This window comes from Asterias rubens, chromosome 4, assembly GCF_902459465.1.
Source record: "Asterias rubens chromosome 4, eAstRub1.3, whole genome shotgun sequence".
NCBI classification, from domain to species: Eukaryota; Metazoa; Echinodermata; class Asteroidea; order Forcipulatida; family Asteriidae; genus Asterias; species Asterias rubens.
In genome coordinates, this window is record NC_047065.1 from 7624937 (window position 1) to 7638430 (window position 13494).

A 13494-nucleotide genomic window follows, 5' to 3' on the forward strand; every position below is an offset into this window, starting at 1 on the left:
ATGCACTGTATACTCAGTGCTCGCCTGAGTCCTGTGAAAAAAATATCACAGGCATATTACTTGAATGGGATTCGAACCCATGACTCTTGCAATTCCTAGCTAGAAGCAACTTACCAGCCCAAAGTTTTGGATGATAAGTTTAAATTCAGAAAGGTCTCGAGTCACAAAACTAATCGAGTGTATGCATGAAATGGCAATTATTCCTAAACTGTATTTTGTTTTCAGTTTATTTCTTATTAGGTGTGGAATATATATCGCAAACCAGTAAATGTATGATTTTAACCAACCTGATATTATTGTTGTTTACATAATGAAGCTATCCTGATGCGCTATCAAGATATTTTGATTTTAAAATTTGATTTTTAATGAAAATATATGTTATTTGTTTAGCTGGCATGAGGCAAAACTATTGCCCTTACAAACAAAGTTATGCTACATGCTAATGTCCAATGATTCGAGGAAGGATTGTGCAGTCCACTTCCTTAGCCAGACAGGGTATTATTTGAGAAGTAAAATTCTTCCGTTGACTTGGAAATTGGGAAAAAAAAGAAGAAGAAAAAAAAATGTCACTTGCCGTTAACTAACTGTCTGAACAATTCTATATGATATCGCTCATATGGTTTTAAATGATAAATGCATAATGCCAGCCTGCAATAGATGGATTGCAAAAGGCGTCATCGGCGGCCATATTTGATGAATTGTGCACGCGTGAAAAGCTACTGTACCATTGGCTGAGAGTCATGCAATACTCGTACACGCGTGCACAGATGGCGGTCGATGATGCGTTTTGCAACCATCTCTTTGATATCATATGGTGAAGGCATTTTCATAACTCTCAAAATTAGTTCATTGTTTGGTTGTTCAGAGGGAGCTGTTTCGCACAATATTTTTTTTTTTTTTACTATCAACAGCTCTCCATTGCTTGTTACCAAATAAGTTTTTCTGCTAAAATTATTTTGAGTAATTATCAATAGTGTCCAGTGCCTTTAAAACAATGTCTACAAAATTTAAATTGGTAGAAACATATGATTGACAATAGAGACCCTTGACCCTTGACCCATCCTAACAGAGTGTTGAAGGGCATCAGCTATCCAGACATGAGGGTTCACGGTACCTGAAGGGTAATGTCAGCCGGAGTGAGTCCCAACGTTATAAGGCAGGTTCACCTTCATCAACCCTGGGATGTTCACTATTCTATTAATCAACTATGGACTGAACTTGCTTCTTGTACATGCTGTTTGACATGCAACCCGCTGTTTGATTCTTAACAGACCTTTATCACGGTGTAGCCATCTTTCTTTAATCCCGTTCGAGTAAGTGGAGCCTGATTGAGGTTGGGAAGGCAAAGTAGTCTGGTTTCTTTCTGTTTTATGAGAATCAACGTCCATAATTGTCCTTGTGCACAGGCAACATGAACAAAATGGCAGGGCCATGATAATGGACCTGGCTAGGACCATGATAATGGACTTGGCAGTACCATGAGATACATGTAGGACCTGGCAGGGCCATGAAATAGGACCTGGCAGGACCATGATAATGGACCTGGCAGGACCATGATAATGGACCTCATAATGGACCTGACAAGACAATGATAACGGACCTGGCCAGGACCATGATTAACGGACCTGGCCAAGACCATGATAATTGACCTGGCAGGAACATGATAATGGACCATTGTCCTATTTTAATCACTCAAACAAATTTTACCTAAACAAGGATGGAGATAAATGTAGTATGGTCCCTTGTTAAGAACGGAGAGAGTGACGTATCATTGTCAATGCACACAAGGCACCATACAGGGAACCAGACTAAAAATTGCCTGGTACTTTGACCTCTAACCAGTCCAAAAACTATCACTTCACACAAATAGGGAGTCAAACAAAGATGGCAATATTGTGATTAAGGTATATTCTGCTTACAGGACATGTCCAAACGAATGACTTTGGCAGTAGCTATGGCTCACTGCGGAAAGCAATGGTCATAGCTGTAGCCAAAGTCACTTGATTTTAACATGGCTTAACATTTCACTTGATATCATGGTGCCAGAGAGAACACACAGCAGCTATAAGCATGGTTAACTCCCGTTCGAATTGACATGTGGCATTCACTATGAGATATGATCTTGTTTTAGAGGCCTATTTCGAAGAGATTCTAAGCAGACATTTGTTGCTTAGCATAAGTGGATTACCAGAACTCTATCTTTGTGTACTATTGTTTCAACTGTTTCCATCTTTCACTTTGCAAAAAGGCATGACATTGAGTCACAATTTGGACCTGACAGCTCTTTGAAATACGCCTCATGTTTATCTGTCTATCTGCCATAAGCCTTTTTGAGGTATGGCGGACGTAATAGGAGTGTACTGTTTGGTTTGGGTGTACACTGACAGACTTACCCAAACTTTATAGTGTTGTAGCATTGTGTCCGCCATATCTCAAAAAGGCTTATGGGGTTTGTCTGCCTCATGTTCATAAATAACCCCATCTTGAGTCAATGAAGTGTTGGTATTGATTTAGCGTGTGAACTGCAGCAACAGCATACGAGTTAATGCAGCAGAATCTGAAGTCTCAGATACAGAAGTTGGGGTGTTGTGTCCGAGCAGTCTAGGGCGATGGACTTAAGTTCTGTAATTTACAGAAAGTGGGTTCAATCGTTACACTTGTGTCCTTGAGCAAGGCGCTTTATCATTAATGCTTCTCTCCACCCAGGAGTAGGAATGGGGGTACCAGCGAGAGTTTGGGGGTAACCTGTGATGGACTGGCATCCTGTTCAGTGGGAATAGAAATATTTTCAGTCATTTTATGCCAACGAAACCAGATATGAGCGCTGGATTGATTAGCCATATTGGCTTGGTCAGAAGCCTAATTAGAATTGTATCTGGAAAGGAACACTCTACTCTATCTGTCCATTGTGCATAGTGCATTGCATGAGTTTCCCTTGGACTGTTGCTCCATTAGGCTATCCATAAAGCCGATATTGGTTACAAAACGCGCCAATGCTAAGTCTTAAGGAATTCGCAATTATTTTAGGGAAGTTAGGGAACAGTACTCTGAATTGAAATGATTTCTTTCAAAATAGTGCAATGAAGATGGTGTGAGTTTGGCCGGGGAAATGCACACCAAACCCTAACAATTTTGACCTTGGTATAGCAATTAACAGGATGGTAGTGTGGCATTTGTAGCATGGCATTCCCGAAATGCAATTTTAAAAACTTAAACTCTAATTGTCTCCTCGTGAAAATGTCCTGATGCATGATGTCTTGCATTCACCCATGTTTTTCACATTACTAATATTCACTTAACCAGTAACTTTTCATCAATATAATCTAAGCTACAATAATAATATGCACAAACCGAATTTGAAACTGTGAGTTTGTCAAAGGAAGTTTTGTTCAATATTTGAACTTATTAAAAATGACTAAGTCAAAGTACTGACTCGTAAACAGTGGTCCCCAGTAGAAACAGTTCCAGAAAGTTCACGACAGCCATTCCATGCAAACGTCTGTAAGGTGCTAATGGTTCCGAAAAGAACAAGTTTTATTGAACATTTTTGCAATTAAGATAGATTTTCTTTTTCTGGCACTAAGATCCTTCACAGAACCAGTTTTGATCCAGCCTTTCCAAAAAAGGTCTGCAGCCGAGTTCATAAAATGCTAGGATTAATCCTATATAGGTTCAATGTGCCCTAACATCTATGAATACAGAATGTCCTAAGATTTTTCCTAAAGTTAGGAAGAGTTTTGGTGGAATCGACTCACTCGTCCTAACTTAGGACAGCCTTGAGTATTTAATATCTCCGGAGTTTAGTATGTACGCCTCTCTTAATATTTATGCATGACGTCATAATTCTTACCCAAAATGAGGCTATGGGCGCACGTCCACCATCACTTGCAGTGGCTGCGCCCATTGCCTTTTTTTGGGTTACCATTGTGACGTTCCTCATGCATAAATATTAAGAGAGGTGTATTGTACGGATAGTAAGCTCTGTACAAATTGATGATTTTATAACCAGAAACCACTATAGCACGATGCACTTTTTGCACTTTTAAGGCCACATGAGCTCCTGATAATGAAGTATTTAATAATATAAAGATACATCATGATGACTTGATCCTCTTGAGTTATATGTACGCATGTTATTATCTTCACATTTTGAGGCAAAATCGTCATCTCAGGACAATAAGGTCATTGGTGCAGTTTGCATGGATTTCATCAATTTGCTTTTGCATATTCTGAAGCTCCTGGAAAATGGACTTTATTTATCAAGAGTGGTCTCTAAAGTATTTGTTGGCAAACAGAAACATCCAGTTTAAAAGAATAACATTTAATTGTGCATTTTGATTTATTAACTTATTAACTTAGAATAGAATAGAATAGAATAGAATCGAATGATTTTATTGTCCACGTTAAAAACATAGAAACTTGACATCCACTGGCCAAATTACAAGTATGTACAATCAATATAAAAACTATAATAAGTCAAAACAAGTTAAGTTAGAAATACAAAGCAACAAAATACAAAAGACCCGCACACTAAAAAATGCACCAGCCAAAACAATGCCAACCGGTCACAATAGGACATCAAGACAACAACAGGCTGGGGAAAAACCCCACTACTCCTACCCCCAGCCGTGACCAGCTAACGCTGCCCCGACCAATCCATTCGAACAGAGCCATGCGAACAGAGCGAACAATACATTAAATACAAAACTTATCAACATTGTTCACTTAATAAGCCTTTGATTATTTCAAGGATGAAATTGCAATTATTGACCTTATAGCACTGAGCTTACGAAATGACCTATCCGACCCCACAAACCATAGTAGTTATTCAATTATCTTTGTTTCATACCCAACTTCTGCACATACATGTACCAACCAATGGTTGTTGTTCATAACATTTGTATGCAATCAACACTCTTTCAACCTGTCCGATATATGCCTGTATGTAAAATAACATTTCATAAATCTGGGGGAAAAAATCCATTTGGATTGTATACTTTGGCAGTGTACGACTGTCTACCAATCAGGATTTTATGTTTGTTCCACCCACCTTGCTATATGGTTCCACCAATCAGAAACCTGGTATGGCTCATGAATATGTATGAAGTATGATAATAACAGCATGATTCTTTTTTCGCTGTTCATGTGGTGGTTCCAAGATTTGAGTATCCTTCAAAAGTAAAAAAATAAAAAAATAAAAACTAATATGAAATACACAAAGAACATACCATCTCGAAACTTGGCATTCCCTTTTGAATTTATTTACATAGTACTCTTGTGTTAAACGAGAGGAGATTATTTGAACAAGAAAGTGTGTATCCCTACATCCATACATCTTATGAAGAATATGCATGATCAAAAACTCATATTTCATCTGTCACTTCGACATAATACTAAATTTTCAATTTTTGTTTCTCTTCACTTACAATCTTATCCTCACTACTCAAATTATTCAAAAAGATTTAATTTCAAAGGCCATAATCCATCTAGAAAATTTTTGCGTCCGTTCTTATGAATTTATTTTGTTTTTATTTCTCAGGAATCACCAGCTTTCCAACAACGGAAGAGTTGTAAAGTGCGCCCTCGCTCAGTCATCATGAGAGGTATTCAATTCTTTTTTATACCATGGGAACTCTTTATTGACACATCTAGCCCTATGTTGGTGGTCTCTCAATTGGGAGACCACCAACATAGGGTTAGATAGCTCAGTTGGTAGAGCGCCGGCACGTTACCGGAGGTCGTTGGTTCAAATCCCGCTCTAGTCAATTTTTTTTTGTTCATTCCTAAATCCTATATATATATATACATATAGATTTAGCCCTGGCGGCCTTATACTACAGTGGCGTCCTGGATTTCAGGGTCCATTTCTGGGGTGGACAAATTTCAAAGCTTCATAACTCAAATCTTACCTGCAAGAAACCACTAATTTCAACAGATTCACATTCCATTGCAGCATACACTTTTCTGCGGTGGGTTTTGGTCACCATATATTCCTTACAACTTTGCATTTTCGTGAAATAATGCAGCTCTCAACGTTCAGAAATTCCTGTTTTTTGATCAATTCTCACAGTCTGCCGTGCGTACGCAAGGCGCATGATGCGCATACCTTGCTTTGCGTTTGCGTGTTAAGGCTGTGCATCGAGACAAAGTATAACATGCGTCTTGTGCGCGAATGTACATATAGGCCTACTCATATGCACGGCAGCAGACAACACTGTGAGAAAACAGTTTTTTAACGTTGGGAGCTGCATTATTTCATGAAAATTACGGATTTGTTAGGAATATATGACAACCAAAACCCATCGCAGAAAAATGTATGCTGCCATTAGTCTAGTCTAAACTCTTTTGTGAAATCCACCCCATGAGTGTTTCATTTGACCTTTCCCTTCCTCTATAGGTCAAACCATTTACTGGTGCTCATTGGGTTCTTCTTGAAATTGGGCCTAGGTCTAAATCATGATTGGTAATAACCAATATTGTACCAATCCTTTAAAACCATTGTTTATACCTGCAGATTTTGAGTTTACTGTAGCTGAGGTAGACAGTGCAGACTCACTTGACACTACCGATGGTGGGGCCCCTTCAAAGCCGATCGCTAGTCCTACCCCTACCTCCAAGCCCACATCCCCAACCCCTAAAGTCTATCAGCAGAACAAGAAAGCAACGAAGCAGACAGTCAAGGCTTTTGATGAGCTCTCCAACTCTCAGGCGGGGACTCTGACTGATTTAAGGAAGAACAGACCAAGAGCACCAAGACAGCGGCCCTCCCGGCCAGTTAACAAACCGGTAGCACCCATTGAAAGTGTCAATGCATCTGCTGTGGATAGTGGAGTGACTGATTTCTTCTCTGCTGGTCTTACTGACTTAGTTGTACCAAACAACCAGACCCAGTTAAACACTTCACAGAATGTGTGAGTAATAATTTAGACTGAGACTTCTGAATGATCTAGCCTACAAACAAAAGACTATAGTTACATTACCGTGTTTAAACTTTCTACCTGTTTAGACGCAGGACAAAGGGATTCGTTAGGTGCTCTGTCCATCTGTGGATGTCCTCACTTTGACCCAGGTGCCAAACCAATGGGGATGTCACTAAGCCCAAGGAATGCGGGAACAAAGAGAAGTCCTTGATTTACAATTTTGTTTGGATGGGTGTGTTTGGATAAGAGGTGTTCAATAGACCTTTCTATTTCAACATCACATTCCAAGTTTTTGCCAACCAAGGTTCAAAAACTATGGGGAGCCATGACGGCAAATCAAAAACAGATAGCCACAAGTTGTATCAATTAAAACAAATGTTCAAAAAAAGTGTTGGACTTGTTGGAAACAAAGCAGAAATGTTGAACTTGGTCACAGCACCTGTTAACATAATTGAATGGTACGCTAACATTCATCCGCCCATGCCAACCAGAGCAGTTTGAGTTTGGGTATTAAAATAGACTAGCCAACAAAGCTGCCCAGTCCTACATTTATATTCTCCACTGTTCTTCGTTCTTCCATCCAGACTTTTTACTTGTAACTGTTAATAGTGTGTAATCAAACACGAATTGTGTATTTTGTATCACACAGAGATGATCACTCCCCAGACACTGGCAAGTCTAAGAAACATATTAAGAAGATGGGAGGATTATTCCACAAGAATAAAGCTAAAGATGAAGACAAACAAAAGAAGGAGGACAAGAAAGAAGAGCCTGCATCCGGCAAGAAAAGGTATGTGCTGATTCACTTGCATTAAAGCTTTCACAAGGGTCTGGGTACTTTTTATAGAACACAAAACACAAAGTCCACAGATTTACATTAAACTCGCACAGTTTGAAGATAATGATGGTAGAAAGCTTCCCTTAAAATATTACTTGCTGAGGTGCTGTAGTTTTTAAGAAATGACTAAAACAAGTCCTGAAAATTATTTGAGCATGAAAAACATATTTTCGTGACGTTGCATTACTCATTTCTCAAAAATTACACCACCTCGGCAAGTAATATTTAAAGAGAAGCCTTCTACTAAATGTATATTTATCTTCAAACGGTGTAAGTTTAATGTGAATCTGTGGACATTGTGTTTTGTGTTACAAAAAGTACCCCAATTCTTTGAAGGTAAGGTATACGTTTGTAGGCAGGGCCAGTGTCAAGGAATTTTCCCCCGCATCCTAATAATGGTTACTAAAGTAGAGATATTACTCTCCATATCTGTCATTCAGGTTCCGGCTGAATAATATGTTCAAGAGGAAACAATCCATGCCTAACATGGAGGAGCCGGAGCAGGCCAAGCCAGAGGGAGGCAAACGACGTGAGAGCCAGCCCGTTGCTAAAAAATCACCTCCAGAACCCGCTCCTACTCCTGCTCCCACTCCAATAGTTGAAGGTAGAGTTGAAACTAATTAAATAAGAATAACTTATTCTTTTATAGCACATTTTACAATAACTATACAATCAATGGACTTAACATTAGTGCGCTGGGACCAATTTCATGGCTCTGCTTACTGCCGAATTCTGCGCATACGATCACGATTCCCTGCTTACGTGCAAGCGCCAAATTTCTGCGCAAGCCTTGTAAGCGTAGAATGCCTAGAAACGTGGAGTACGCACGCGCAGAAGCCCAAATTCACTGCTTCCCCATGAAATACATGTAGCTTGCCGTGAGCAAAGAATTCCCTGCTTCCAGAAGCGCCGATTCTGTGATTACGGTATGCAGAGCCATGACATTGGGCCTACACATGTAGGTCATTGGGTCAATAACATGTCTGTAATTTTTTCTCGTTTACTTTGTAACACTATTGTCACCGTGTTGATGAAACAATGATAAAGTCGTGGACAAAATTGTGTTTGTTCGACCCGGTAGTTTTATTCGCACTCAGCGAGGAGCAGGTGAACTATAGAACAACAAATAATGAAATAGATAATTAAAATATAAATACATAAATTAGATTACTCAATAATCAAATCAAAGATACAAGAAGGGTATTTAAATAAAACACGCAATCAGTGGTTTCCGGAAAGATTAAATAAAAATGCAATCGATGGCTTCCGGAAAGATTATACGAAAATGAACAGACAATTGTTGACTTTACAAAATTAACACTTACAAATTGTTACCGGGAAATTCACATCAACACTGTGGGAAACTTAACGGCGATGTACAGGGTTTACAGGAGTTTTCGGCGGCATACTGATATATAACAAAAGAAAACGGCGATGAAAGCTAGCTGGGGTTGACTAAGAAAAATACGGCGAAGTTAACCAAACGAAACCAGGAAAAGAAATGACTTATAAATACCGGCACACAGGTACCTGCGTATAGAAAATAGGGCCTGCCACACCTTAAACCAAATTTCTAAGATGCCCGCAGGCGATTGGCTGCGTGCACTGACCTTTGACTTTAAACAAAATAAGGATAAGCTGGTAAACGTAAGAGAAACGTATAAATTATAAACAACAATATAAACACATGCCCGGTGGGAGATGACAACTATTGTTCTAATGCATACAATAACATTATTACAATAGTATTCAGATGATGCCTTAATATGAACACTTCCTTTCAAAAGCTAACTCAACCCTCCTAGTTATTGTATCTGAATACTTTATTTTCCTAATTAAAGAATCTTTTCATCTCCACAGCACAAAGCAAACCCCTCAATGAAGAGCTGTCTCGTAAGGTGACTGAGAAGAGAGCGATGCTGGTACCAAAGATTCAGAAGTCAATCAAGACAACCACCAGCCCAATTAAAAACCCTGAACCAACTCTTGAAACAAAAGATGAACCCAAGATGGAACCCAAGACGGAACCCAAGACGGAACCCAAGACCGAACCCAAAGCCGAACCCAAACCCGAACCTAAGGCCGAACCTAAGGCTGAAACAAAGCTAGAACCAAAAGCCGAACCAAAGGCCGAACCCAAAACCGAACTAAAGGTCGAACCCAAGACTGAAACCATGGCTGAGCCCAAGGCCGAAACCAAGACAGAGCCCAAGTCTGAACCCAAGGCCGAACCCACAGCAGAATCAAAGATTGAACCAAAGGCTGAACCCAAGGTGGACCCTAAGGTCTCTGAAGAAGGCGCCAAAGCCCAAGCTAGCAAGGAAGATGTCCCAGCTGTAGATATTACCCAAGTGAGCTCAAACCCTGATGAGGTTTCTGGGAAGGAAGACGGTGATGCTGCCGTTGGTGATAACAAAGAAACCCCTGAGGAGACGGTGGAAGAAGTTGTCGTGGAGAGAAGGAAACCCCCTGCAGGTGCCATGATGCTGGGAGGTACCAATATGCTGCAGGAGATGAAACTAAAGCGAGAAAAGAAGGCTGCTGACCGAGCAAGTAGGGTGAGTATACATACAACTAAATATTTGTAAAGCACCTTTACATCAAGATCAAAGCACTGAAAAGAGCAAAACCAATGGAACTATAAATTTAACACGTCTGGTACAAATGATTTTTGAGAGTTTTTTTAACAATGTCAAAGAGTTACAATTTCTGATGCGCACTGGGAGGTTGTTCCATATTAGGGGAGCAACATAGGAGAAAGTCTGGTTGTGAGCAGATGAGAGTGTTCTGTTAGGATCAGATCTGGGCCCAATTTCATGGCTCTGCTTACCACAGAATTCTGCGCTTACGGAACCCTTGTAGCACACAATTCTAGGATACGTAAGCGCAGAATTCCGCGGTAAGCAGAGCGATGAAATGCAATATAGCAAGATAGTTGAGCAGGAACAGACCATGTCAGCTCTAATGTAATTTCTCTCTATGTAATTTTATAAACAGATTTTGAATGCTCTTTAAACAGTATTGGTCTTGTTTTGTTATATTTTGCACAGGAAATCCTGGAGAGTCAGACTCCTAAAGTGGACGAAGTGGCTTCAAAAGAAACCACTGAGAGCCCAGCAGTTCCTGGTTCCCCAGAGAAGCCCACGCCCAAACTGAACCTAGTGATCCCAGTTGTAACCTCTCCTGAGCCAGGATCCCCAAAAGCTGCAGGACCCCCATCTTTCATTAAGCCTTCTCTTTCTCCAAAGGTGATGTCCCCACTAGCATCCCCACGAAGGTCACCTCTCGCCAAGGCAGCTAGTAGTCAATTGCCTCCTGAAGAAACTCTCAGTACGTCTAAGGATGACGCTAATGCCAAGGAGGAGAAGAGAGACAGCAGTGAGCTCATGAGACCCAAACTCCCGGAGGCAACGAGGCCCAAAATTGAAAAGGAGAAACCTCAAATCAAGGGACGACCTCCCTCTGGGAAGTTTGAAATTCCGTCACTGAAATCGACTCCTACTTCCCCAACCACCCCCGAGATTGTAGCTCCATTTGAGAAAAGTGTGAAGCCTTCGGATATCTTGAAGAGGAATTCCGCAGAGATCAAAGTGAAGTCCCCAGGAGAGGTGCCAAAGAGGAATTCGGTGGAGGTGAAACCTGCAGAGAGTGTTACCCCAAAGCCATCATCCAGACCTGGTTCTACTACCGAAGACAAGCTCCATCAGTCTGCTGAGGGTAAACCAAACGGAGATGCAGTCTTCCCAAAACCTAGACCCAAGCCTCCAAAGAGACCTGTTGCTTCTGTACCCGTAGTTGCCAAAAAACCTGGTGGTAAGTTGATTAACCGCTTAGAGACCATTTATTTCTGTATAATCATCACCATACGCGCTTACGTTACAAATCCGGTTGACATTTTTTTGCATTGTTATTATCAGCAAAAATGTATCTACCTAACAGATACATCAAGGCGCTAAGTATATACCAACTTTCTGAAAGATAGGTTAATAAAGTGATGAACTGTGAGACCCAATTATGTAGCACCTTATAAGGGTTTACCAGGTGCTATGGCGCATACAGCAGCAACAGCCAGGAACACCACGGCGAACCCCTTCGCTTTTTGATAAGTGCAATGGGTTCTTTTGCATGTGTTACACAACACATGGGACCAATGGCTTTATGTCCCATCCTAAAGGACGAAGCAATGGTTAACGTGTCTTGCTTAAGCACCCAAGTGTCATGGCTGGGGATTCGAACCCACACTCTGCTGATCAGAAAAATCAAGGTTTGAACTCGGAATTTGACACTTCCACAATACATGGTTTTGTTTTAGAGTTGTAGATTTGATGTTTACATGGGAAACGTTGGAAAATGTATACTCTGTCCGATACCTTTTCTTTAACCCTCTTGATTGAGTGTAAGTAGTTCTTATTTTGTGGCCATGTGGACATTCGAGTACAAGCCGCTTGCGGCTGCTGCGGTCTCTAAAGGGTTAAGGAGCAATATTCTGATCCAAGAGTATCTCCTATTGACGTACATCAATCACCTTTGCTCAGACCTGATACTAAAACGAATGTATTTCAAGATTATTTCATCTTTTTGTTACTGCTGATGCAGTAAAGGAAAAGTAAAGCTGATACTTTTTGTGTCCTGAGTTTGGCTACCAAAACTTGGGAACTGTACATTCTTTTCAGTGAGTGAGTGTGTTTACACTGACATTACTTGGGTCATTTTGCTTTATGGATGAACAGTTAATATACCTGGTGCAGTCAGCAGCCCCACTGGTTTGTTCATGATCCAATTAAAAGATTATAGTTCGCTGTTTGGACAAGGAATTAGATGAAGATAACAGGTGTGAGTTGGTAAAGACAAAAAGGATGTATTATTCAACAATGATATATTATGTCTTCCCTCATATCAACCAGCCGTCGATTTCACAAAACTCTTCCTAACTTAAGACTAATATAAGAACTTAGGACGAGTCCCAACCCTGCACTGTAGCATGCAGACTTTAAGATTAATCCTAAGTTAGGAAGAGTTGTTAGGACGAGTTAACTCGTCCTAACTCGAGATAAGACGAGTCCTAACTATTTGAGAAAATCGACCCCTGGATCTTAGTTTGTTTGATTGACTTGATTTGAATTTCTGTATTTGACAGTCTCTCTGAGGAAACAAAGCTCTCCTGCTGTCAGTGTAAATGACCTTCCATCTAAGCCTGAGGTCAGACCAGAAGGCAGTCCACAGAAAGGTTACTCACTACCCAAGAGCCAGCCTAGGACTGCACCATGTAAGAAGACAAAATAAGGAGTGGATTTTGCTCTCCTTTTTCAGTTTCTCTTGTGGTGTATTAATTGATATTTGAAATAAAAGGTTGCATCCCCTGAAGGTGATACATCTGCTTCCCAGGTTGTATCGTAAACGTGGGTGTGATCTTGGCTATATGGCAGTTACAGAGATATTAACAAATCAGGGAGACCACCAAAATAGGCTAGAAAGCTCAGTTGGTAAAGCGCTGGCACGTTAATCCAGATTAAATTCTAATCCCGCTCTATTTCGTTCTTTTTTGTTCAACCCCAAATTAATACATTTTGGGTAAAGTAGAATTTTATTTACAGCAGGAAATTAATTTTCAATGTTGCGTTGTTCTTCTTTTTTGATTTTTGGGGTTGAACAAAGAATTGACTAGAGTGGGATTCAAACCAACGACCTCCGGATTAACGTGCCGGTGCTCTACCAGCTGAGCTATCTAGCCCTATA

The 13494-nt window shown here is 40.4% G+C and overlaps 1 protein-coding gene across 2 annotated transcripts in view; it reads left to right on the plus strand.

Annotated features, from left to right (window-relative positions):
• The window catches only part of LOC117288857 (F-actin-uncapping protein LRRC16A-like), a 58193-nt gene that overhangs the window by 42685 nt on the left and 2014 nt on the right, over positions 1-13494 (plus strand). Inside the window, exons 25-32 of one of the 2 annotated variants that reach the window (XM_033769710.1) lie at positions 1070-1156; positions 5540-5603; positions 6515-6911; positions 7570-7710; positions 8199-8362; positions 9619-10316; positions 10809-11571; positions 12896-13024. In XM_033769710.1, coding sequence (XP_033625601.1) covers positions 1070-1156; positions 5540-5603; positions 6515-6911; positions 7570-7710; positions 8199-8362; positions 9619-10316; positions 10809-11571; positions 12896-13024 — 2443 coding nt within the window. The remainder of the gene's footprint in view (positions 1-1069; positions 1157-5539; positions 5604-6514; positions 6912-7569; positions 7711-8198; positions 8363-9618; positions 10317-10808; positions 11572-12895; positions 13025-13494) is intronic. The other variant, XM_033769711.1, reaches the window with a different exon arrangement.